Source organism: Lepidochelys kempii, chromosome 2 (genome assembly GCF_965140265.1).
Source record: "Lepidochelys kempii isolate rLepKem1 chromosome 2, rLepKem1.hap2, whole genome shotgun sequence".
Lineage (NCBI taxonomy): Eukaryota > Metazoa > Chordata > Testudines > Cheloniidae > Lepidochelys > Lepidochelys kempii.
In genome coordinates, this window is record NC_133257.1 from 92,340,452 (window position 1) to 92,364,250 (window position 23,799).

Genomic DNA, 23,799 nt, shown 5'->3' on the forward strand with positions numbered 1-23,799 from the left:
CATTGGCTTGCTAAATGCAGGGTTGAGAGTTCATTTAGGGATCTGGGGCAAAAATGGGAGATTGGTCCTGCTTTGAGCAGGGGGTTGGACTAGATGACCTCCTGAGGTCCCTTCCAACCCTAATAATCTATGAATCTAGCTATAATCCATGTTAGGATGTGCATTCCTTGGCTACTAGTGAATTTCTCATTTACCTGCTTGTCAATAGCCAAGCACTGAACGCAGTGTTTTTGCTTATTGCTTGATCTAGTTAAGTTATGTGAAAAGTGATAGAATGATTCTTTTGTGGAGTCTGTGATGCCTGGACTCAGTGATGGCAGAAAAGATTACTGCATTGTGCCTAAACATTTGTAATGGCATAGATCTGCTACCACGACCTGATGCCGTTGTGAACTCTACTGATTTGGTCTTTCCAGATACTGTTACTGACCTTTTTTCATGGCCACCCATAATACTGAGAATAAATGAGTGCAAAATGGCAAAGACAGTGCTTTTCAGAACAAGGATCCAAGGAAAATTAAACATGACAGTACTAACCAGGACATTCACGGCAGCATATAGGGACCGCAGCTGCAGTCCCTGTATCTGGTCAGACACAGGCTTTCCTGTGAAGGACATCCTATCTGGTGTGTGGGAAATATTTTTTACTTAGCATGTCTAATTACCAATCATTATTATTATTAGCTATTTTTGTGGTTTGAAACTGCCCAATCCCAAAATTATTGTTGTTCCCTGCATTGCAAGTAACTTTAAGAGCAAAGGATTTAAAACTCATTAAATTTTATTTTACTCTTTTAACTAAAAGTCTTAGTTTTTGGATGAATGATCCACATTTGCTTTACTCTGTATTAAAAGCCAAATTTTGTCCTTTATCTGCAGTTCCAAGATTTTTTTACCCTTCTGTCTGTTACAGCCTTATGCCCAGCAAACAGTTACCTACTTAACGTTGCATGAGTCGTCCCATTTCAATGGGACAACTCACATATGAAGAGTTAAGCAAATATGTAAGTGTTTGCAGGATTGTGGCCTGATCACTTTTCCTCTGCTGATTTACCAGAAGAGTCTGTCTCCCTCTTGAGGGATTTGCCCCTGTATAGCTGTGAGAGACTGTAAGCCAATTAGGTCATATGTATACTAGAAAAAAATGTGTGTTTGGCTAACACGAGTTAAAATCCTAGTGCAGACAAGAAAAGTTGTAGTATTAATGCATGTTAGTTGGGGCAGGTAAATTCTAAGCAGCAAACATATTAAAACTACACCTTGCCTTGTCTACACTAGGGTTTTAACGTGTGTTAAAATCCACTTTTTCTCCTAGTTAAAACTAGTGTGGTGCATGACTGTCCAAGTAGCCTCCTAGAAAGCAGCCTCTGTCAACTTGAGGCAGCACAATTTATCATTTGTATTATTACTCACAGTAGTAGTACTTATTTATTACTCTGGTAATAGAGCACTTATCACATAGCAGCTATGTGCCTATTTAGAGGGCTAGCATACAATAATTACAGAAAACTGTGATAGGAAGAAAATGAAACCAAAGCTCCACTAAACTTGCATTGGATAAGAATGCAAATTCAGATTTTTCACCATTGCAGTCTTGGGCTCAGTAACGACTTGACATGCCTTGCAAAATTACTGTACGCTTCCTTGTGTGAGACCTGTAAAATCAGGACTGTCTGAGGAATTTAACAACATGCCTGTTTCTACCAGGGCACAGTTCATTTGTCATAGTTTTTTCCAGTGTTTGTGCAGCAAGTGATCCCCCTACCTTAGCCTGCCCGGGCTGCTAGGAAGCAATTAGATTTTGAAAGTGGCATAAGGAATGGAAAGGTTAAGGCTGCTGTCTCTTTGCAGCACACAGTACTGCAGCCAAGTGTAACTGAGAAGCATTGCATCTTCTAGAGGTGCTCGAAATCTAATTCTTAGTTTGTCTGGTTGACTGTATAGCCTGTTTTCAGTGAAACTGGTTGTGTGAAGTGTTCTGTGTGTGCACATGGACATGCTATTTAAACAAAATACTGACTTGCGTGAAAACAAGATGAACTATAAAATGAGGGGTTTCAGAGTAAAATGAGGCAGAATGCATCTTCTCATGTCACATGAAATTTATGTACACATCAGGTGCATTAATGAGGTTGACACTTCACGACAGTTTGGGGTAGTAATATCAGGGTTTACTGTGAAATCTTTATTTTCCTTGGTGAGGTAAATAAATATTACTTCCTCACACCTTTTGTGACAGCTGTGTACCTTGTAAAAATCTATAGGGGGGTTGAAGAATGATTCTGCTTTAAAAACAAGAAACTCAAACAAAGGGAAATATTTTGTTTCATAAAAAATAGAGAGTGGTTCAGAAAGGCCTTTTGCAAGGCTCTCTTACTGTTTCACTGAATTTGTGCAGATAAAAACAACCTCTCAGATTTACATTTTGATTGTGTTTCTGCTTTCATGTGTGCCGGGCTGTCCCACTTCAGGTGAAATTTATCCATTTCTTTAAATATTTAGCAGTCTAGCGTAGATGTTAATGAAAGTCTGGCACTGCTATTTTGAGAATTGCAACAATGATAGTAATTTTCAGTGTCAGATTACTGCTTTGCAGAGGGAAAGGGAGATGGGAGGAGGAGAGAGAAAAAAGATTGTTTCACTTCTAATAGAGTTTGCCATCAGCCTGGCTGTGCCAGACAGATGGATCATGAATACTGTCTAGACGCTCTCTGCCTGAGTGGAGCTGTGGTCTCTAAGGACAATCAATGAGACGCCAGCTTAAGTAACTGGGGAAAGTCAGGACGAGCTCTCCTCTAAGCAGATAGCAATCAATGCAGATCCTGCAAGCTAGACACAAGGCCCTCTGTTACTGATAACAGGTCAATGCCGATTTTAGCTGAAACTTGTCTATTATTAGGCTTTAGAGGGAGAGAGAAAGAGGCATAGTATTTTAACGCTATTGATTTCAACTGTATATGTCCAGAGAATGCAGAATGATTTAATTCAGGAGTGTGGTACTTGGGAGGAATGGCGGATACGGGGAAGCCGTCATATGGCTATAAAACACACACATCAACCTGTTTAGGTAGGGCCTGTATTTATTGATTGGTTTAGTCAGTGTATACACTTGGAAATATCCCTGCTGCTCACTTTCCCTCAGTTTGGTCCGCTTGGTCAGGAAGCATTTTTTTTTCTGGCCTTTTTTCCCTCCTGCCTACATTCAGATAATGTGATGTGGGGTATCCAGCCAGCTCTGCCCTCGCTTTGGTGTTGGGATGCTGTGCTAACCAGGGAAAGCCTCTGGGAGATGTTATTGAGCTTAATGCTCTTTAGTACTGTAAATTTTCGTTGCTTTGCTACTAAGTACCAGTCATTTCTTGCTAATTAAATAAATCTGTGTGAAGTAGAGCTAGAAGTGTATGCTTCTTAACCAGCAGAGTTATAACAATGGTTGGATTTAATGAATTTGGTATCTTATTGGAAATGGCCAGATGAATCTCTGGTGCATACATGGCAGAATTACCCACAGTGGTCTCAGTTCTGGTTTTCTGTATAAAACCAAATACTCAATTTAATCTGTTGGTTTTTGTTTACTTTTAGAAAATCCATTTTGTTTTAATTCTTTAACCCCTGTCTTGTACCTTGAAATGCTAGAAGCTGTAAGCAAAGTGTTTATTTTTAAAATTGTTTATTCTCTGCAGATTTTGAAGACCATCGAGAAAAAATTGCTGTTAATATAAATCTAAAGTTTGAATGAGCAAAGCATGATCTGATATTGATATTTAAGTTCTGTATTTATTAAATTTTGTTTGTTTGGTTGGTTGGTTGGTTTTCAAAATATCAAGGGCTGTTTGCCTTTGTGTGGAGACATGGGGTGAAATCCTGGGCCAGTGTAGTCAATGGCAAAACCCCTGTAGACTTCAGTGGGACAAGAGTGCACCCACAGTTCTTTGGAACACTAAGGTGTTAAAAAGTGTGGCAAACATCTGGGCGGATTTTTAAAATAAGAGGCAATGTCTGGGATTTTTCGGATTTTTGCGGAGCAGGTGTTGCAGTTCAGAAAGAGCTGTCTCTGTGACCCAATTGGTCCCTCCCTTACAGCTGCCAATATGCCCACCCAGGCTCCGGGGAGAGGAAGAGGCCTGCAGGGAGGTGCTGACTGATGGGCTGGCATTGCGTCCTGGGCTTGTGCCAGCTGCCCTGCTCTGTGACAGGGAGCAGTACTGCCCCCCACCTCAAGAGTGAGGCTGCAGATACCCTCTCCAGCACTCCCCAGATATCACCTCCAGCACCCCAGTACCTCTCCCAGTATACACACACCCCTCCAGCATCCCCCAAATGCCCCTTCCTACACGCTCCCAGTACACAAAACCCTTCCCAATCCACAAATACCCCCTACCAGTACACATACCCTTCCAGCATCCCCCCCCAAATACCCTCTCCAATATCCCCCAACTGTACCTCCCCCTCCCCCAAGCTCCTTCTCCCTCCACCTCTGGCAGTGGTCACTTTTTGGGAACCTGAAATATGGTAACCCTAGTATAAGAAAATACATAAATTGGAATAGAATGAAGAAACTGTGCTGTAATGTTAACTTCAGCCCACAGTATCACATGTTGGACATTGTTCTTGTAGAGATATTTGTTTGTAGAAGATTATGATTTAAAGATGCTCCATCATAAGGGACAGTATTATGAACATGGGAATTTGAGATGTGTCCTGGAGGGAGAGGGCTGGGAACACCTCATGTCTGTGGGCAGCAGTTCACCAGAGACATTCTCCAGTTTGTTTTATTAAAGTTTTATTCCTTTCTCATTCACTGGTTTGTTATTTAATGAACCCCAAGATCATTACAGTTCTCATCCCCATATATTTTCAGTTGCAGGGGAATTTGGCCATAGAATTTGGTAGAAGTTGTGTGGCTAAATCTCTGAACAATTTCTTAATACAATTTTCTAAAATATTTCAAATCTGACTTTTTTTCTCTCATTCATTCAAATATAATGATAACTGAATAACTCCTAATTATGAGCATTACATCTGTGCTGTGTTTGTACTTGGCTAACACAGGTATCTAGATGAGCGATCATAAATTTTGCGTCATTGGAAATCTCTAGATTGACTTCTCCAAAGCATGAAGCTTTTATAAACACTGCTTCTATTTTCATAATTGTTAAAGCATTACAGAGGTGGTGTTTTGAAGGGGCTTTTAAAAAATAATGTGCAATAACAAGCCAAATAAACAACCCTCATCCCCTAACAGTACTACAGACTGTCTAATATTTGATAATTTTTTATTCTATGGACGTATGCGTGACCCAGTACCTCCAGAGACTCTTCATATTTTGATCAAGTGAACAACTTTAATTTCTCTTAAGCAAAAACATGTCGCCCTAGGAAGCCATCCTCTAACATTTACATTTTAGCCATTGGAACAACTTCCAAGGGTTGGGGTGAATTCTCCATCCCCTGGCAATTTCTAAATAAAGATTGGATGTTTTTCTAAAAAGATGTGCTCTGGTTCAAACAGGAACTATATCAGGGAAGTTCTATGGCCTGTGTTATGCAGGAGTCAAACTAGATGATCACAGTGGTCCTTTCTGGCCTTTGAATCTATTATTCTGTTTCAGTCAGAGATGGGACACTAGATGGGGAGGGCTCTGAGTTACTATGGAGAATTCTTTCCCAGATGTTTGGCTGGTGGATCTTACACACATGCTTAGGGTCCAGCAGATCGCTCTGTTTGTGGTCGGGAAGGAATTTGCCCCCAAGTCAGTGTGGCAGAGACACTGGGGTTTTTTTGCCTTCCTCTTCAGCATGGCGCAGGGTCACTTGGTGGCTTAAACTACTGTAAATGGTGAATTCTCTGTAACTTGAAGTCTTTAAATCATGATTTGAGGACTTAAGTAACACAGCCAGAGGTTAGGGGTCTTTTACAGGAGTGGGTGCAGCGAGGTTCTGTGGCCTGCAATGTGCGGGAGGTCAGATTGGATTATCATAATGGTCCCTTCTGGCTTTGAAGTGTATGAGTCAAACTTTGTGATAGTTTGTACTCTATTACTAAAGATTCTGTAGTATAATTTGTAAAAATAATGAAGTCTTAGTAATATGGCGACACCCAAAAGCCTCTAGATGGTTAAATCTTTGCTGAGGCTGAGAGGCATCTATTTTTTGGTGAAGACTAAAAGTGTATGGATGAGTGAAGTAATGAGATTCTACTTTCTCTGTGGGGTGTGTTTGCATGTGTGTGTGCATGCATGTGTATGTATATATGGAATTGCAAAGTGGAGACCACTGGAATAATGAAATTCCTTCAGAGAAGGATTTGTGAAATGAGGGGACCTCAAGCCATGAACTGCACACGTTCTTTCTTGTAGTTTCCTGAGGACAGTCATCTTGGAGCTCATAGAAAGTGATGAATTTTGTTGGTTACAGCACTCTGTGTTGTATGGAAAATTATGTACAATTCTGTGCCCTCTTTAACCAAGATATATTGCCTTTGATACAAAGCCACCTGTTCTTCAGAGTCAGTGATAAAAACAAGAACAGACATGCTAAGGCCTTACTCAGAAAAGCAGTTGAGCACACGCTTAAAGTTAAACGTGTGTAAGCACCATTCCTTAGACGTTTTCCTGAGACGTTTTCATGAATTGTCTAATTGTTTCAGTATTTTTTTTCATTATAAAAAGACTTGGTCCAAATAGTAGCAAAATATATAGGATAACAGGCTCTGTGAAACTAAATATAGCTGTGGATGCTTCAGAATTTAAAGATAAGGATGAAATATAAATGTTAGTGGGTAGGGGTTTGGAATGGGCTCATGAAAATGTAGTGTAGCATATGTTCCCTTATGGTAACAAGATCCAGTTAAAGCCTACCTAGTACTTTAAAATATTCCTTAAAAAGTGATGGTGTAGTGTAATAATGTCTGGTCAACTGAATCCCATGGAAGAACACTTCACTTCTGGGTATATAAAAAGTATAGGATATTTATCCTGGTCAGAGAATTTAGCGTTAAGGTGAAAGAAACACTGAGGGGGAGAAAAGTGCTCCATCTCTCTTGAATTTCATAGGCATAAGAGTGAAAGAAGATGGTTTTTAGGATCCACCATAGCAAAAGTCTTTCACAAATCAGCAGACATTGGCTCACACTGCTTCTTTCTGTTAAGCATCTAACGTTTCACATTCTGCCATTTTTTAATAGCAAAATTTGAATTTTTCTTCCTGTTAACATCTTACTGTTTTCTGAATAGTGGTGTTAAAAACTCAAAAACCTAAGGACCATAGCAGCCTCATACAGAATTATGCTATATTTAGTACTGGACCAAATTCACCCCCTACCCTCTCCCGCACATGAAAGCTGGATTTGAGTTTGGCCTATAAGGTTTAAATATAAAAAGCATAACTTGCAAAGATAGGGTCTGATCATGCACATGTAACTGCTTAGCACATCTCAGGATTAGGCCCCATGCATTATAAATATATAGAGTATACACACATTTATAGACACTATTTATTATTTAAGAAAAATGTCAGCAGTTGCATATTATAAAAATATCTACAGCAGAGTCCCTATGAAATGCTAAGTGTGTTGGGTTTTTCCCATTTGTAATTAAAACAGAAGTAGAAATTGTTACAATGTTGGGAATAAAATCAGGTTCTATAGAAATATTTTTGTTGATTCAGAGAATGCAATAATCGGGAATGCAGACCAGCTCTACTTGAGCCACTGCCAGAGTAATGTAAAATAGTGATGATTCAGCAATGGTGATATTTTTTTCTATAAATGTTAAGCTGTGTTGGATGCCTTATTCAAGATAAGCATCTTCTCCAAACAGCGAAACTGTTCAAGAACCTTGAGAGATGTATACCTGAGGAAACGGATGTTCTGGTAGTGCTTGCTTAACTCAGAACCTTTCCTTGTAGAATGTATTCGTCTAACAGATTGTTACAGTACCGATAACTTCATTCTTTCTTCTCTTCGCATTCTCCCTCAGACCCCTTTTTCCCTTCCAGTATTGCTGTGTAATAGGTTCATAGAGGTGAGAGGGAATAATGACGCAGTATGTGAATACAGAGTCTGGCACCTAGTAACACCTTGATAGAAATAGAAAGCTGTGAACACAGTATTAAAATATGCTAACAAGCTGCAGGAACTAATGGGCTGAATTTTTACACTGCAGATGTTCTCCCGGCACTTGTGCTGAATGCAGTAACAAATGTGTGGAACTGATGATGATATTACTGTGTTCTTGGCAGTGCTGTTCTCTAAAATCATCTCTCGCTTCTTTACGTTTTGCTAAGGTTTAGAATGTTCTCCTCTATGGACTAAAATAAAGGATGTAAGTATATCTATCAGACAAATCTATACCTCTTAGTTTGTGGCAGTTTGCTTTCAGCTGACTGGAGGTAGTAGGTTATGACAAGTCAGATGAGTCTTGTTTGCGTAAAGTTATTTTTATTCAGCCATACAGTATTATATGTATATATTCAGTATTGTAGAGGTGCTGGTGAGGAGTTCTAGATCTTGTGTATGTTTATTAGGTCTCCTGAAACATTAAGGGTCAATGTTCTTGAAATCTTGCTCATTTGATGAGATAAACTAAACCATATAGAAACATAATTGAGATACTGTACAAAGTCTGATTTACAAACAACCTTCTCCTATCTTTCACTATGCTAAGATTCTGTTTTATTTTGGAAGGAAATTTTACTTAGAGGTTCATTTGTCCCACTCCAGCATCTCAGTCTGTCCATCCACGTCTCCCTTTCACTTTCAGTACTCAAGAGAAAATAACAATAATCTCTCCCTCTCCTCCCTACCTTCCAATTCTTTTAATAACAAACAGTCTTGACTTGCTTCCGGTAGGTTCTAGCATTTCTGAAGAAATCTGTATTCATGCTGGCAAAAGATTTGCCAGATGCCACTTGGAATCATTACTTTTCTTTGCAGTTTTTTTCTTCTTTCTCCTTAAAGAGGTTTTTGTAAATAACAAAATGGAAGGCACACATTGCTTTTGTTTGTCATATTCGGTAGCTTTTGTATTGAATGCCTGTTGTTTGCACTAGGATACTTATGGTACCAATGGTCAGCCAAATGGCTCTGGATATTAGTAGTAGATGATAGATTCCCTTCAGCAAGTGCATTTACAGTGTACCTACTGTACAAGGCTTTCCACCATGCCACCTTATACCAAACCTTTTAAAAGGTGTTAGGAAAATTAATTCCATTTGTGTCTACTAGAAAAGGAAGGTTAGGGCTGAGATGACATGAAGAATATGGATAGTCTTGTGGACAGGGTATGGGTCTTGGTGTCGAGAAATCTGGGTTCTTTTCCTAACTCTGTCACAGATTTCCTGAATGACCATGGGCAAATCATTTTAACCTCTTTTTGCCTTCATTTCCCTATTTTTCTTCCTTTCTCTACATCAGAGAGGTGTGGTCAGAATAAATTAATTTAAGTTCATAAGGCACTTGCAATGAGATGATGAGAAGCCACAGAAGTGCCACTAAATTCAGCTGAATATTTACAAGGATAATACGTGTGTGCTCCTGGATGTGTAGAGGAGTGCACTCATCACATGATGCTCCTTGTGGCTGGGTTTTGCAAAGCAGCTCATTTTTCATCTAGCTCCCCCTTCCAATAGCTGCTCCAGCCCTGCAGCGGTCTCACTTCTCATGATTTGGCTTTCTGGCCAGGTTACTTTATATTCTCTCCCTTTCCAGGGTATCAGCTTCTCACACGGACAGTCTCCCACTTGACAATGGTCCATCAGTATGATGTCTTCTGCCCATACAGGGTTCCTTTCCTGTTCCTCTTTTCTGTCAGAGTAATGTGGCCCCAGAGCCAAGGCCGGATTAACCATTTGTGGGCCCGGCACCAAATGTATTTGTGGGCTCCCATGTAGTCGTTATGAGTCCCTTCTGAGTGTGGGCCCAGAGTGACAGCACCGTTGGCGCCATAGTAAATCTGGTACTGCTGGGATCGGGATTAAAACATTTATTCAAAAACAAAATAAGATATTTGAAACCACACTTGACTGAGACCTCCACTCAACCCACAGAAAACAAACTGGGCTAGCATCAATATACCCAGAATACTCTTGAATTTGGGTTTACTTGTGTGAGAGGTTGTTTGTTTGTTAGTTTTGTCTTTTTTGTTAAAATGCTCAGAACCGGCTTGGGGCTCTGCATCTCCCTACCACCATCCCCTCTACCCAAAGTTATGTTTTGTAAATACAATTTTGATAGCTGGATTTTCTACTTTGGTACAGTAATGTTTACAAAACATTTTAAAAGTTAGTTTCTTTCACCTTGTCAAGGTTCCTCCCCCACTCTGAACTCTAGGGTACAGATGTGGGGACCTGCATGAAAAACCTCCTAAGCTTATCTTTACCAGCTTAGGTCAAAGCTTCCCCAAGGTACAAAATATTCCACCTGTCGTCCTTGGATTGGCCGCTACCATCACCAAACTAATACTGGTTACTGGGGAAGAGCTGTTTGGACGCATCTTTCCCCCCAAAATACTTCCCAAAACCTTGCACCCCACTTCCTGGACAAGGTTTGGTAAAAAGCCTCACCAATTTGCCTAGGTGACTACAGACCCAGACCCTTGGATCTTAAGAACAATGAACAATCCTCCCAACACTTGCACCCCCCCCTTTCCTGGGAAATGTTGGATAAAAAGCCTCACCAATTTGCATAGGTGACCACAGACCCAAACCCTTGGATCTGAGAACAATGAAAAAGCATTCAGTTTCTTACAAGAAGACTTTTAATAAAAATAGAAGTAAATAGAAATAAAGAAATCCCCCCTGTAAAATCAGGATGGTAGATATCTTACAGGGTAATTAGATTCAAAAACATAGAGAACCCCTCTAGGCAAAACCTTAAGTTACAAAAAAGATACACAGACAGAAATAGTTATTCTATTCAGCACAATTCTTTTCACAGCCATTTAAAGAAATCATAATCTAGCACATACCTAGCTAGATTACTTACTAAAAGTTCTAAGACTTTTAAAAGAGGGTGTGAGAGAGAGAGAGAGAGAGAGAGAGTCATCAGGCAAATATTTGATATTTTGTTGATAATTAATTGCCTGAATAGTGAACAGTATCGGTAAGAACATAACATACTGGGTCAGATCAATGGTCCATCTAACCCAGTATCCTGTTTTCCAGTAGTGGCCAGTGCCAAATGCGTCAGAGGGAATGAACAAAACAAGGCAATTTATCGACTGATCCATCCCTTGTTGTCCAGTGGCTTCAGCAGTCTGAGATTTAGGAACTCCAAGAGCATGGGGCTGCATCTCTGACCATCTTGGCTAATAGCCATTGATGGACCTGGCCTCCATTAACTTATCTAATTCGTTTTTGAACCTGGTTATGCTTTTGGCCTCACAACATCCTCTGGCAAAAAGTTCCACAGGTTGACTGTGCGTTGTCGGAGTACTTCCTTATGTTTGTTTTAAACCTCCTCCTACTGTAGCACCTTGGTCATCCAGTGGCCCCACTGATTGTTTGGGAGGCTTCCTGCTTCTGATGTACTTTAAAACATTTTTCCTGTTGGTTTTTGTGTATTTCGCTAGCTGATCTTCAAATTCTTTTTTAGCCTATCTAATTATACTTGTACACTTGACATGCCAGAGTTTATGCTCCTTTCTATTTGCCTTAGTAGGATTTGACTTCCAATTTTTAAAGGATGCCTTTTTTTGCTGTTAACTGCCTATTCTACTCTGCTGTTTAGCCAAGGCAGAATTTTTTTGGTCCTTTTACTGTTTTTTCTTTACATTTGGGGTATACAGTTAGTTTGAGCCTCTGTTATGGTGTTTTAAAGTAATTTCCATGACGTTTGCAGGCATTTCACTCTTGTGACTGTTAATTTCCTTTTAATCTCCAGTTAACTAGTATCCTCATTTTTGTGTAGTTCATCTTTTTGCAGTTAAATGCCACTGTGGTGGGTTTGTTTGGTGTTTCCCCCCATATAAGGATATTAAATTTAATTATGGTATGATGATTATTACTGAACACTTCAGTTATAGTAACCTCTTGGACCAGATACTGTGCTCCACTAGACTAAATCAAGAATTGTGGATTCAAGGACAAGCTGCTTCAAGAAACAGTGATTAATGGTGTCTAGAAGTGGTATTCATGCTCAATTAAATGCAATGTTTTGTTTTCCTGACCTACCTAATCCCTACAGTTCACCATAACTAAAGTGGCTTAAATGAAAAATATTAAGAAGGATAATTAATTTAGAATTTTTAAAATGTTTTGATTTCAAAGAATAAATTCCTTGTTGCAGATGAATGTAAATCCAGGTGCCATCAGTATTTAGAACTCATGAAGAGGGTTGACATTAGATATGTAACTTGACTCATTCATTTAGCTCCATGTATACTAATGTATCACAAATAGCTCCTGTTTTATTTTAAATGCTACAGCATTCATTCCCAACATATCTTTTTCAGTTAAACTGTCAGCAGAGAATAGCCATATTCTAAATTGCCATAAATTTGGTGAAAGTAAATGATAGTGTTACCTGCATGATCAATGACTCAATGGGAAATTTTATTGCAACTCATGTAAAATTTCCCATTTCCCAATATTATCTCTAAATATTGAAATACTAAATATTAGAATTTCCAGTTGACTGCTTTCCATAGTAAAATTGTTTCTAAAACACCACTTTCTTTTTTTGTACCGCAATCCAGACACGTGCACTTTCAACCCCTGCCCGTTATGTAGGAACGTGAATTAACAAACAGTACAATTAGTTGTACCAAAATGTTCATAGGTTAGTTGTCATTATGTGCTGTATTCCAGTTAAAGATCATGTATAGCTCAGAAAATATGACTCAGGATATTTGTTACCAAAAAATAAAAGTAGAGAAGACTTTTTCTTTGATGGCTTTCTCTATTTATAAAATGTTTCTCACTCTTTCCTGAAATGACTTCCTCTTTCTTGATGCTTCACCCTGGAAGGAAGCTTGTAAATTACAAGAGAGCTTTTAATCTTTTTTCCTGAGTGATTGGGGAAATTGAATATCTCCCTTCCTTTCTCCCCACAATTTGTGGGTTTACTTTGTAGAATACAAATGAGATATTTACTGGGTGTAAAAAAAGAGAGAGAGAGAAATCTTTCGTGTACAAATGGTGCTTTGGAGATCTCTCAGTTTGCAAGACTAATCTGAGTAAACACAACTGTTTCTCCATATTACCTGAAACACTTCAGTTGGTTGTTTGGTTGCATTTTCTGGTATGACTTCATAAGTCGGTGCTTACCACAGCTAATAACTCTGTACAGAGGTATTTATGGACAATAGCAATAGGAACAGATTTCAGAGATCTTTGAGCTGCTTTTATAGGTACAGAGGATCTAATCAAACACACACAGAGAGAAATTCTGCCTTCACAGAAATACAGTTCAAACCTCTGCAGTAGCCGTGCAAGCCACACTATTTACTTATGTATTTAATTAATAATTTGTTGCAATGGGAAGTAAAACATATAGCAACTTCTAAAACTGAAACCACAGCAGGGGGTTTTAGGTAGGCAGAATGCAGTTATCCACATGCAAGACTCAGAAACGTACCATGTGATTTTTTTTAATGGCCACAAATGGTCAGGACACCGTTTTTATGTCTCAACACTTGTGCCTCGTGCCGTTATTCATTATAGATAGTTATAGTTGTCAACATTTAAATTTTTTTTCCAGAGGTGATTTTCCAAATAAGCCTGATCAACTGCGGGTCACCAGCTGCCAGAGAGCTGCCTACGCATTCTAGTATATTTTAGGTGGCTAAAAATATAAAAGATATTAACTATCTGGGTCTTAATAACCATGCAATTTTCAGGCTTTTCTTACATATCTACTATTCCATCACATTCAAAATTTACTAAATTCTGTATTTTCTCTTTCATATTGTGTATTGTGATATTGCATCATTACATGATAGTCCATTATTGTTTAAAAAAAGGGGGGGAGGGAACTCCCCAAAAAACAAAGAAAAGGTACAGTTTCAGCTACTTTTGGGCATGGAAGAAAACTTGTGATGGAGGCCAAAAGCTGAGACTGTGTCATGCCCAGAATGGGTGGTTGCAAGCATGGTTGTTAAAATTCCACATAAACTACATTACAAATGGCTTACTTTTAAGAAATGGCTTCCTATTCCAGATGGTACTGTATTCACAATAATTTTGTCAGTGAAAAACCTATGAAAGGTGCATTGTTCTTCAGCACAGTAATGTACAGTATTTTGGCTGCAAATCTCTATGAGGGTCTATGCGAAAACTGACTGACTACCAAAATTGATATATTTAATTGAAGTGACAGCAGCTGCAAATATACAATCTAATCCTGTTCAGATGAACTGATATAGTTTATAGCAGTATCACTGTTTGAAAATCATAGCATGAACTTTGCTTCTTCCTTAGCAGAGGGCTAGAACATACAGACACCATTTAAAACTATTCTGATGTACACATGGGTAAGTGTGCAAGCCAGCACTTGCAGCTTTTCAGCAGTAGTTATGTTTCTTTCCTCGGATGATTGCATAAGATGGCTTGCAGTTATTTGTGTCTGCAGGGGTGAACAAGTTCTACAGCTCAGCCCATGGTCATCCTCATTTCATAAAGGAAATGCCATCCAAGGAAACTTGTGCCTAGTATACATAGCTGCATCTCTGTTTGAGCAGCCTCCACTGCAATTATTTGCTGGGCCTTTTAGCCCTCAGCCATACCATATTAAAGATGAGTGTAGCTGAAACCTGCTGTATTTCAAGTACATATGGCTCTTTGGCTCATGGCAAATTGCTAATGCAGCCCTCACATGGCCAAATATTAGGTACTCCAGTGTAGTAGTAGCTATAACAATACAGTGTACCACTTTTCATTCAATACATGATCTATGTGTACAACACCGAGCACAGTGGGCCCAATCTGGTTGTGGCCTCTAGGAGGTATCTCAGTATAAATGTTTATTAATCATTATAATATATCTTTAAACATATTTTCCATCTTTGTGTTCTTGTGTGGCCCCCATCACCTCTGAATGCCTGAGAAGTATTTAGGAAATAATTCTCTCCGTGCCCCTATGAGGTGGGAAAGAATTATACCCATTTCACAGATGGAGGACTGAGGCTGAGAGATTGACTTGTCCACGATCACACAGGAGACTGTGGCACAACTGGGACTGGAACCCAGAGCTCCTGAGTCCCAGACCAGTTATCCCTTATCCACAAGAACAGCTTTCCCCTTTACAAAGCTGGGTGGTATCCCATTTTACAGATGGGGATGCTGAGGCACAAAGTGGTTGTGACTTGTCCAAGGTGACACAGTGAGCCAGTGATAGAATCAAGAATGCAGCTCAAATTTCCTGCTATTAGCCCCTTACTTTATGAGTACTAAATAAAATAACTAAATACCTAGAGTACTCACAATTTTTTTTTTAAAAAAAACCTCTTTATATGATTCAATGTATTTTAAACCTACTGTATAATATATTAGGTTGCCTGGCAGCATGGATACCCAAAGGCAATTATTTGGTACAATTCCCTCTGTCCACTGTTCCTAACTTTTTCATGCCTTCAATTATTTTAACAGATTTAGTCAAACAGAACGGTAGGGGTTTTGTTTTGTTTTCAAGAGCAGTCTGCAGCCACACTGCTGAGAGAGCGACTTTTTAATGTGGGTGCTCAAATTAAATATAATTTGTGATTGGTAGCATAAGGGAGGTTTCCTTTAAAATGCCTTTAGGTGTAGACATTTAGTAATACACAAATTGTATATATTGAACAAATACATACTCAGGTGAACTCCAGGGTAGATTAGAAGAATGCAATGATTTGATTATAGTGGAACACTGATGCAGTATCTATCAATGAATTGCTGTATTTTTGACACCCAGAACAGACACTGTGTAGAATGCATCTGAGTGTGTTGAAAATAAATTGAGCATGGCTGTATCAATTCTGAGGAGCTGAAGTCTTGGTTTTAGACATAAGTGCCTCACTTCAGCAAATTGGATATCTGTCACTGAAACATAAGTGCTGTTTCTACTGCTGAAGAAAGCAGTAAAAAGGACTCGTTAGATTAAGCCTGATCTCTGTTCATTTAAATCAACACCAAGACTAGAGCTAGCTGGTGGTCTGCCTCTTTTCACTTGCTCCCTTCCATCTTTTAATGCCTTGCCTTCTAAAATCCTTTTAACCAAATCAGTTCACTTCCTTCTGTTCAAAGTACTGATGCTACAAAGTCCACTGAAATTTGGAAATTTGACAGCTTTTGCCTTCCTCATTTTCATTCAGGCTCTTGCAGGGGGGATGTCCAACAAGCAAGACAGATAAAAGAAGTAATTTAGGCTTAGATTTCAGATAAAAGAATCAAAGTTGGTGAAATGTTCCAGTATAACAGTGTATCTTCTATTCTTCACTGCAAAATGTATTAGAATATAAGCAAAGAAATATTCAAAGGAGAATCATCTGGATCTTTACCCGTGCCATGTATTATAAGCCAAGTTTGAGAAATTGAGAATTTAATGAAAAATTCACCTGACATTCCTCTCCCACCCTAGAAATTGTTTAGTCTTCTTGCCAGTCTTAATGCTGGGTTATCAAGGGCAAGTTCATGGTTAAGAACTATCAGTAAAATGTATTTTAAAAAGACATACCAGGTCAGCAGGCCATATTAAGCCAAAGTGTTAATTTACTTCAAAGCTTAATTCTCTAATTAGCAGTGTTTCTTCACAAAAGTGCTTCAAACATAGGAAATAGTGTATAATTTCTGTGGGAAGAGAAGCTTAATGAAAAGCCCTGTAGAATATAATCGAAAATTATAGAACTATATCAGATAGTAAAACAAAACAAACAAGCAAAACCCTTGGCTACATACTAGGGTTATAATTCTCTATGAAGCACTAAACTTTTTAGAATAATTTCTTTGGATCTCTACTGGCTTTATCCCTATTCAAGTTTACAGAACTTTTCCACAGAAGAAGATAATTTAACATTTTCCTAAATGCCTAATATTAAGTGGGGCATTTTCCTACAGGTCAAATGTTACAGTAATCTAAAAGAGAAAGGGAGTTTATCTAAAATGAACTCTCATGGAAACTTGGTTCATTGTTAGGTATTTTCTCAGAAGCTGGGTACATTGTTAGCATAGTCTAGAATAGTATTCATAGACATAGATGTTAATTAAGATGAGCAATCAAAAGAGAAAGGAGGCATTTAAAAAAAAGCATCAGATAAAATTTCTTTTAGTCAGTGGTTTCAACTTTTTCATTTGCAGACCCCTACCAAATTTCGAATGGAGGTGTGAATCCCTTTGGAAATCTTAGACATAGTCTGCGAGTTCCCAGGGTCTGTGGACCACAGGTTGAAAACTACTGCTTTAAGGCACAGGACAGTACAGTGAAAAAACAAATACTAGTATAATAGAGTAATTGCTCAAAGCCAGATAGGACAAAATTTTCAAAAGCAACTTATACATTTGTAGTCTCATCTTTTTGGGCTCCAGACATCTTGGTGGATATTGCTCTCCCAATTTTCTCACATAATTACTAGTTGAATGCAAAATCCAGGCTCAGAACTGGTGTGCAAAATCTGTGCCAATTTAGAGACAGGCTTTGGGCCACTGTCTACCACGATTGCTCATGACGGACCAAGTTCATCCTACTGTCACTTCAGTGCGACACCAGGATGACTCTGGCTTAATGGAATTTAAAGCCTGATTTTCAGAAATACTGTGAGCACCTGCACTCCTGTTTACTTGAATTGGATTTATGGCTGCTCAACATCTCTGAAGATCAGGCCCTCAGTCTCCTGGATCTGTGTTGGCTCCATGGTCTCCCAGTCAGCAATAAACTCCAGAAGTCCCAACTCCTTTTCATTCACTTGGGAGTGAGGAAAACATAATTTGTTTGGATGCAAAATAAGAAGCCTCACCTTCTTCATTTGGAAGTGTCTCCTCAGCAAGTCGCTGGTGCAGTTATTTTTTTGCCCAAAGCGAAAACACAGGAGTATAGGAGAGAGCAGAAATAGATGCACCAGAAGACAAAGCCAACTATTGAAGAGTGACTGCCAAACACTTACAATAGCTTTCAGAGATTGCAACGAATAAAAAACAAACATACTCAAGAAAAATAAAGGTGTGTGGGGGGGAAATCTCAACAGCTCCTGCAGTAGGTATTGAAGCAACACTTTCTCGTTACCAAATGGAACCCCGCAGTGTAAAGCTCAGATGTGTTAACAGCATAAGAGAAGACCCCAAATCCAGCAGTGCAGATTCAGGAACTGATCATGAAACGGAATTCATGGTGTACACTGTGAAAGAGCAAGGCAAGCTGTAGATGAAGGAATGCTCAAATTTACCTGGCAGGGGATCATACAAAGCCTATTCTGTGGATAACTAAAGGAATTTCATGTCAGGGCTCAGAATCTAGTATGAGAATTGAATTGTCGGTCTGTAAAAAGAAAAGGCGTACTTGTGGCACCTTAGAGACTAACAAATTTCTTTCTTTATTTATTATGCTCAAATAAATTTGTTAGTCTCTAAGGTGCCACAAGTACTCCTTTTCTTTCTGTGGATACAGACTAACACAGCTGCTACTCTGAAACCTGTCTTTCTGTGTCTCTCTCTCTTATACCCACCCACCCACAACAGAAAGTCAGCAGCACCCTAAGTTAATGGGACAAAATGGCTGATGTGCATCTGTAAAGGAGAAAATAAGTCAACATCAAAAATAAGTGTCAGAGGACCTGCCACTCATAATAGGCAGAGCTATAGAAGAAAGTTGAAAGAAAATTTTGAGAATACAGAAGAAAATATAATATACATTTACAGTATCACAAATACAAATTAAATCAGCAGATCTATTAAGTTGAAATTTTATAATTACACAGAGATAACAGATAAATCAGCAGTTTATCATTTTGAGAACATTCTATGGGCTATAAATTTAGTTTTTGTAGCTTTAAACATTGCAAATGAACTTTATCAGTAAGAACTATTGGTTCGGTAGGTTGCTTCAGCTTTACATATGAAGAAGGTATGTCATTATGTTGTAATGTGCTTTTGCTAAACCAGTGATACTCAGACCTCAGTGGTTCAGGAGCAAAATTAGTGATCAACATTACCCGAAATAGTCTCAGTAGTGTGAATTCATTGTTTCATTTACTATAGTATTATATATTCATATTTAAACAGTATGACAGGGGAAATATTTAGTTTTTAAATATCTATCTAGAATTCTCACAGCAAAATGACTGATCAAGTATTATTATTATATCAACTGAAATTGGTTAATAACAGTAAAAGCATCCTGATTGGTTAATAACTTAGATTAGTTAATAAGTAAATCACACGGTGCTTCAATATCATGTGCTGCAAAGAGCTGCAGGAGACACATTAAAGGACCAGTTGTGACATGTGAGCCTCAGTCTGAGTATCAGTGTGCTAGACTAATATTTAAAGACATGAAGTTGGAGGGTCTGCAGTCTATATTTTAACTTTAGTGCTACCACAGTCTCCCAGAATGTCTTTTGGACACACTATTATTATGGCGTAAGAAAAAAGTTCCCTTTTATATTGGATACTGCCAGGTGAAAGTCTGCATTAATAGGAGTATACCCAGTATTTGAAACTGTATTTTAGAATCAGATTTCTTTACTATGATGAATGGGTGAATGTTTTAAGTTTCGATGCATAATAGTAATAGGAAGGTCACATACACATTTCAGAATTATTGAGGACCAGTCATGAGATTTCTTCCCACTCAGAGGAAATTATAAAGCAGAATAGTACATTGAATTGTAAGGTACTTGTTTAGGAGGACTAATTAAAAAAAACTACATAGCATTTTTAGATGCTACAACAGAAATTATAATTAAACCACTTGAATCATTTGCATCTGATTGTAGAAAACACTTTGTAAGCAGATTTTTATACTTTTTTAGAATCTGAGGTTAAGGTGAGGCAGGAAGGAAACCTGGGAAATGAATTTTCTGAGGGCGGGGAAAAAAAGATAAGTCATACATAAATATAACCTCCCCAGACACTCACTTTGTACTGGGATACATGACCTTAAGCTAAAATTAATAAAGCTTAAGGGCATGTCTACACACACAGTTGTACAGTATAGCTGTGTTGCTGCATGTCTGGTGAAGACGCTCTATGCCAACAGGAGAGAGTTCTCCTGTTGGCATAAAAAAACACTCTGCACATACTGCTGACGAAAGAATTCTGAAATGATGCAAACAGCAAATCCTGCAGTCTTAAAGGGTTTTTATAAATAAGCATGTTGGCTCTATTTCCTGATTTCCTGCACCTGGTTATGAAACAATAGACAATACAACTGGGACTGTATAATATAACCTTCCAACATTTTGAGGTGTGTTATAAATAACTTACTTGTGAGCCAGAATGTGATTAATGTATTCTTCCTATTAAAATTTTTCTCACATAAATCAAATATTTTTGGCCATGAAAATTTCTTTAAGTACAACAGTTATTTGTGGGTTGATATTCTGCCTTGGATTTAATGAAAATGGTGATTCTGACAATCATCTATTTGCTCAGTTTTCTCCTTTTTGGATACGGGACTTTCAGCATTCCCCATTTTGTCTTTTCTTACACTTTCACTGCACACCTTTCGAAACTATAACATTATGGATATGCTCCCTCTGAGATAGATGGGATGGATATTGGTACCTGTGTGGAGCATATTTGGTTCTGTCCTCCCCACCTCTAAGTGCTTAATTCACCACTACAGTGTCGTACTCAGCCCATGCTGGCCTAGAGATTGAGGGATGAATTCAGGATCACCCTTCTCCTCTCTGGTTTCTCACACATTAGCTTCATGACATTATTTTGTCACTAAACTACTATTCGAGCAGTAAACAATTTAATAAACTTTCCAATCTAGTGGTTCAGTCTTTATTTTTTCTGGAAGAAAGCTGCAAATGACAGCTGAAAGTTTGCAAGATGTACACACTGTTCTGTATTACTTGTCTGAGTCAAATTTATTATTGGCTGCAGGCAACAGTGTTTTTTCACTGGACCAGTAATAGTATCTGTCCCTTTGAAACAGAAGGATTTAAAGTCAATGGGAGGAAAAAGTGGATTTTGTGTCCTCTTACTTTTTACTTTTCCCAATGCTTTCACTTCGAGACCTCTTCTGCTCCAGGGGTGAGGAAACAGTCACACATTCTGCTTGATAGATATGACAGTTGCTGAAGAAATTATTTCAGATTGGTTCCTGCACCTCCCCTTTCCTCAGTCTGAGGGATTAAGTGAGTTTATGAGTTGACAATCTAATCTTACGTAGAAATAACATCTAAGCCCTGGTCTACACTACGACGTTAGGTCGAATTTAGCCGCGTTAAATCGATGTAAACCTGCACCCGTCCACACAATGAAGCCCTTTATTTCGACTTAAAGGGCTCTTAAAATCGATTTCCTTACTCCACCCCTGACAAGTGGATTAGCACTTAAATCGACGTTGCTGGCTCGAATTTGGGGTACTGTGGACACAATTCGATGGTATTGGCCTCCGGGAGCTATCCCAGAGTGCTCCATTATGACCGCTCTGGACAGCACTCTCAACTCAGATGCACTGGCCAGGTAGACAGGAAAAGAACCGCGAACTTTTGAATCTCATTTCCTGTTTGGCCAGCGTGGCAAGCTGCAGGTGACCATGCAGAGCTCATCAGCACAGGTGACCATGATGGAGTCCCAGAATCGCAAAAGAGCTCCAGCATGGACCGAACGGGAGGTACGGGATCTGATTGCTGTTTGGGGAGAGGAATCCGTGCTATCAGAACTCCGTTCCAGTTTTCGAAATGCCATAACCTTTGTGAAAATCTCCCAGGGCATGAAGGACAGAGGCCATAACAGGGACCCGAAGCAGTGCCGCGTGAAACTGAAGGAGCTGAGGCAAGCCTACCAGAAAACCAGAGAGGCGAACAGCCGCTCTGGGTCAGAGCCCCAAACATGCCGCTTCTATGATGAGCTGCATGCCATTTTAGGGGGTTCAGCCACCACTACCCCAGCCGTGTTGTTTGACTCCTTCAATGGAGATGGAGGCAATACGGAAGCAGGTTTTGGGGACGAAGAAGATGATGAGGAGGAGGAGGTTGCAGATAGCTCACAGCAAGCAAGCAGAGAAACCGGTTTTCCCAACAGCCAGGAACTGTTTCTCACCCTAGACCTGGAGCCAGTACCCCCTGAACCCACCCAAGGCTGCCTCCTGGACCCAGCAGGCGGAGAAGGGACCTCTGGTGAGTGTACCTTTTAAAATACTATACATGGTTTAAAAGCAAGCATGTGAAAGGATTACTTTGCCCTGGCATTTGCGGTTCTCCTAGATGTAGTCCTAAAGCCTTTGCAAAAGGTTTCTGGGGAGGGCAGCCTTATTGCGTCCTTCATGGTAGGACACTTTACCACTCCAGGCCAGTAACACGTACTCGGGAATCATTGTAGAACAAAGCATTGCAGTGTATGTTTGCTGGCATTCAAACAACATCCGTTCTTTATCTCTCTGTGTTATCCTCAGGAGAGTGAGATATAATTCATGGTCACCTGGTTGAAATAGAGTGCTTTTCTTCAGGGGACACTCAGAGGAGCCCATTCCTGCTGGGCTGTTTGCCTGTGGCTAAACAGAAATGTTCCCCGCTATTAGCCACAGGGAGGGGGGAAGGTTGAGGGGGTAGTCACGTGGTGGGAGGAGGCAAAATGCGACCTTGTAACGAAAGCACATGTGCTATGTATGTAATGTTAACAGCAAGGTTTACCCTGAAAGAGTGTAGCCACTATTTTATAAAATGTGTCTTTTTAAATACCGCTGTCCCTTTTTTTTTCTCCACCAGCTGCATGTGTTTCAATGATCACAGGATCTTCTCCTTCCCAGAGGCTAGTGAAGCTTAGAAAGAAAAAAAAACGCACTCGCGATGAAATGTTCTCCGAGCTCATGCTGTCCTCCCACACTGACAGAGCACAGACGAATGCGTGGAGGCAAATAATGTCAGAGTGCAGAAAAGCACAAAATGACCGGGAGGAGAGGTGGCGGGCTGAAGAGAGTAAGTGGCGGGCTGAAGAGAGTAAGTGGCGGGCTGAAGAGAGTAAGTGGCGGGCTGAAGACAGGGCTGAAGCTCAAATGTGGCGGCAGCGTGATGAGAGGAGGCAGGATTCAATGCTGAGGCTGCTGCAGGACCAAACCAGTATGCTCCAGTGTATGGTTGAGCTGCAGCAAAGGCAGCTGGAGCACAGACTGCCACTGCTGCCCCTCTGTAACCAACCGCCCTCCTCCCCAAGTTCCATAGCCTCCACACCCAGACGCCCAAGAACGCGGTGGGGGGGCCTCCGGCCAACCAGCCACTCCACCACAGAGGATTGCCCAAAAAAAAGAAGTCTGTCATTCAATAAATTTTAAAGTTGTAAACTTTTAAAGTGCTGTGCTTAAAGTGCTGTGTGGCATTTTCCTTCCCTCCTCCACCACCCCTCCTGGGCTACCTTGGTAGTCATCCCCCTATTTGTGTGATGAATGAATAAAGAATGCATGAATGTGAAGCAACAATGACTTTATTGCCTCTGCAAGCGGTGATTGAAGGGAGGAGGGGCGGGTGGTTAGCTTACAGGGAAGTAGAGTGAACCAAGGGGTGGGGGGTTTCATCAAGGAGAAACAAACAGAACTTTCACACCGTAGCCTGGCCAGTCATGAAACTGGTTTTCAAAGCTTCTCTGATGCGTACCGCGCCCTCCTGTGCTCTTCTAACCGCCCTGGTGTCTGGCTGCGTGTAACCAGCAGCCAGGCGATTTGCC

General features: G+C 39.8%; 2 protein-coding genes across 8 annotated transcripts in view; both read left to right on the forward strand.

Moving 5' to 3' along the window:
* LDLRAD4 (low density lipoprotein receptor class A domain containing 4) overlaps nt 1-23,799 on the forward strand; it is a 426,914-nt gene that overhangs the window by 234,578 nt on the left and 168,537 nt on the right. The window lies entirely within an intron of this gene.
* On the forward strand, nt 21,496-23,511 carry LOC140905938 (uncharacterized). Its single transcript, XM_073329432.1, has 2 exons — nt 21,496-22,259; nt 22,848-23,511. Exons 1-2 carry the CDS (start codon nt 21,677-21,679, stop codon nt 23,408-23,410), a joined length of 1,146 nt encoding a protein of 381 aa, XP_073185533.1. The 5' UTR covers nt 21,496-21,676; the 3' UTR covers nt 23,411-23,511.

Bases quoted from the DNA above. Each gene is read 5' to 3' on its own strand.
- LOC140905938 (XM_073329432.1), top strand. From the start codon at position 21,677: ATGCAGAGCTCATCAGCACAGGTGACCATGATGGAGTCCCAGAATCGC. The intron at 22,260-22,847 runs GTGAGTGTACCT...TTTCTCCACCAG, and splicing joins AGGCGGAGAAGGGACCTCTG to CTGCATGTGTTTCAATGATC.